Consider the following 897-nt stretch of genomic DNA (forward strand, 5'->3'; position numbering starts at 1 on the left):
TATCATTAATTATAGAAGACTTTTTCACAAATAAAGTTTAAACATTCACATAACTAAGTTATAATCATTTTGATAGTGGTATTATGAATTAATAGAAATTTTCTACCTTATAAAATATTCCTATGAAACATGATAATTAATTTTAAAGAAATTCGATTTTCATGCATGTTTCTAGTGATGATTTGTTAGAAATAGACGAATTTTAAGAAAATATATTCAAAATAAAACCTTAAAACAATCTAAGAATAGAATAAATTTATGAAATAAAAGAAAAATTAGGTGAAGGATCGATTGGTTTAGTAAAAAAGGCAAAAAGAATAGAAGATAAAAAAGAATTTGCAATAAAAATAATTCGAACAAGAGATAAAGAAACAATAGTCAATGTATATAAATAAATATATGTGCAAATATTTTAAAAAAATAAAAAAATAGATAAAAAAAGAATTTCTCAACTTAAAAAAATTAGATCATTAAAATATTGTAAAAATGTACGAATTATATATAGATAAAACTAATGGATGTATTTATACAGTTATGGAATTAATTAAAGGTTAAGAAATTTTTGAAACCATAAGAAAATCAGGATATTATTCTGGTTTGTAAAATAAAAATAATATTTCATAAATTAAAAAAAATATATATATATATTTATATTTATTAAAAATTTTTATTTTTAGTAAAAAAAATTTATTAATTTTTCTCATATTAAATTAGAAAAAACTGCCAAAATAATATTCTAATAAATAATAGAAGCAATATAATATATGCACAGTAAATCTATATGCCATAGAGATTTAAAACTTAATAATATTTTGTGCGATGAAGGTTTAAAAATATATATATATATATATAAATAAATATATATATATATATATTTATATTATATATTTTATTTTC

At 16.8% G+C, this 897-nt stretch overlaps 1 protein-coding gene across 1 annotated transcript, besides 1 other annotated feature; it reads left to right on the forward strand. All coding sequences in view use genetic code 6, as the record gives it.

The window, feature by feature from the left end:
• Positions 1–399: 399 nt before the first annotated feature.
• IMG5_075810 (protein kinase domain protein) lies at positions 400–826 on the forward strand (the record flags this gene model as incomplete). The annotated part of the gene is made up of 2 exons (XM_004036582.1): positions 400–595; positions 715–826. Coding segments are annotated over 2 exons (308 nt in total), but the record flags the coding sequence as incomplete, so codon positions are not given.
• Positions 827–833: 7 nt separating this feature from the next.
• Positions 834–888: a microsatellite.
• The last annotated feature ends 9 nt before the right edge of the window (positions 889–897 follow it).

Source organism: Ichthyophthirius multifiliis (assembly GCF_000220395.1).
Source record: "Ichthyophthirius multifiliis unplaced genomic scaffold scaff_1120509250469, whole genome shotgun sequence".
In the NCBI taxonomy this organism is placed as follows: Eukaryota; Ciliophora; class Oligohymenophorea; order Hymenostomatida; genus Ichthyophthirius; species Ichthyophthirius multifiliis.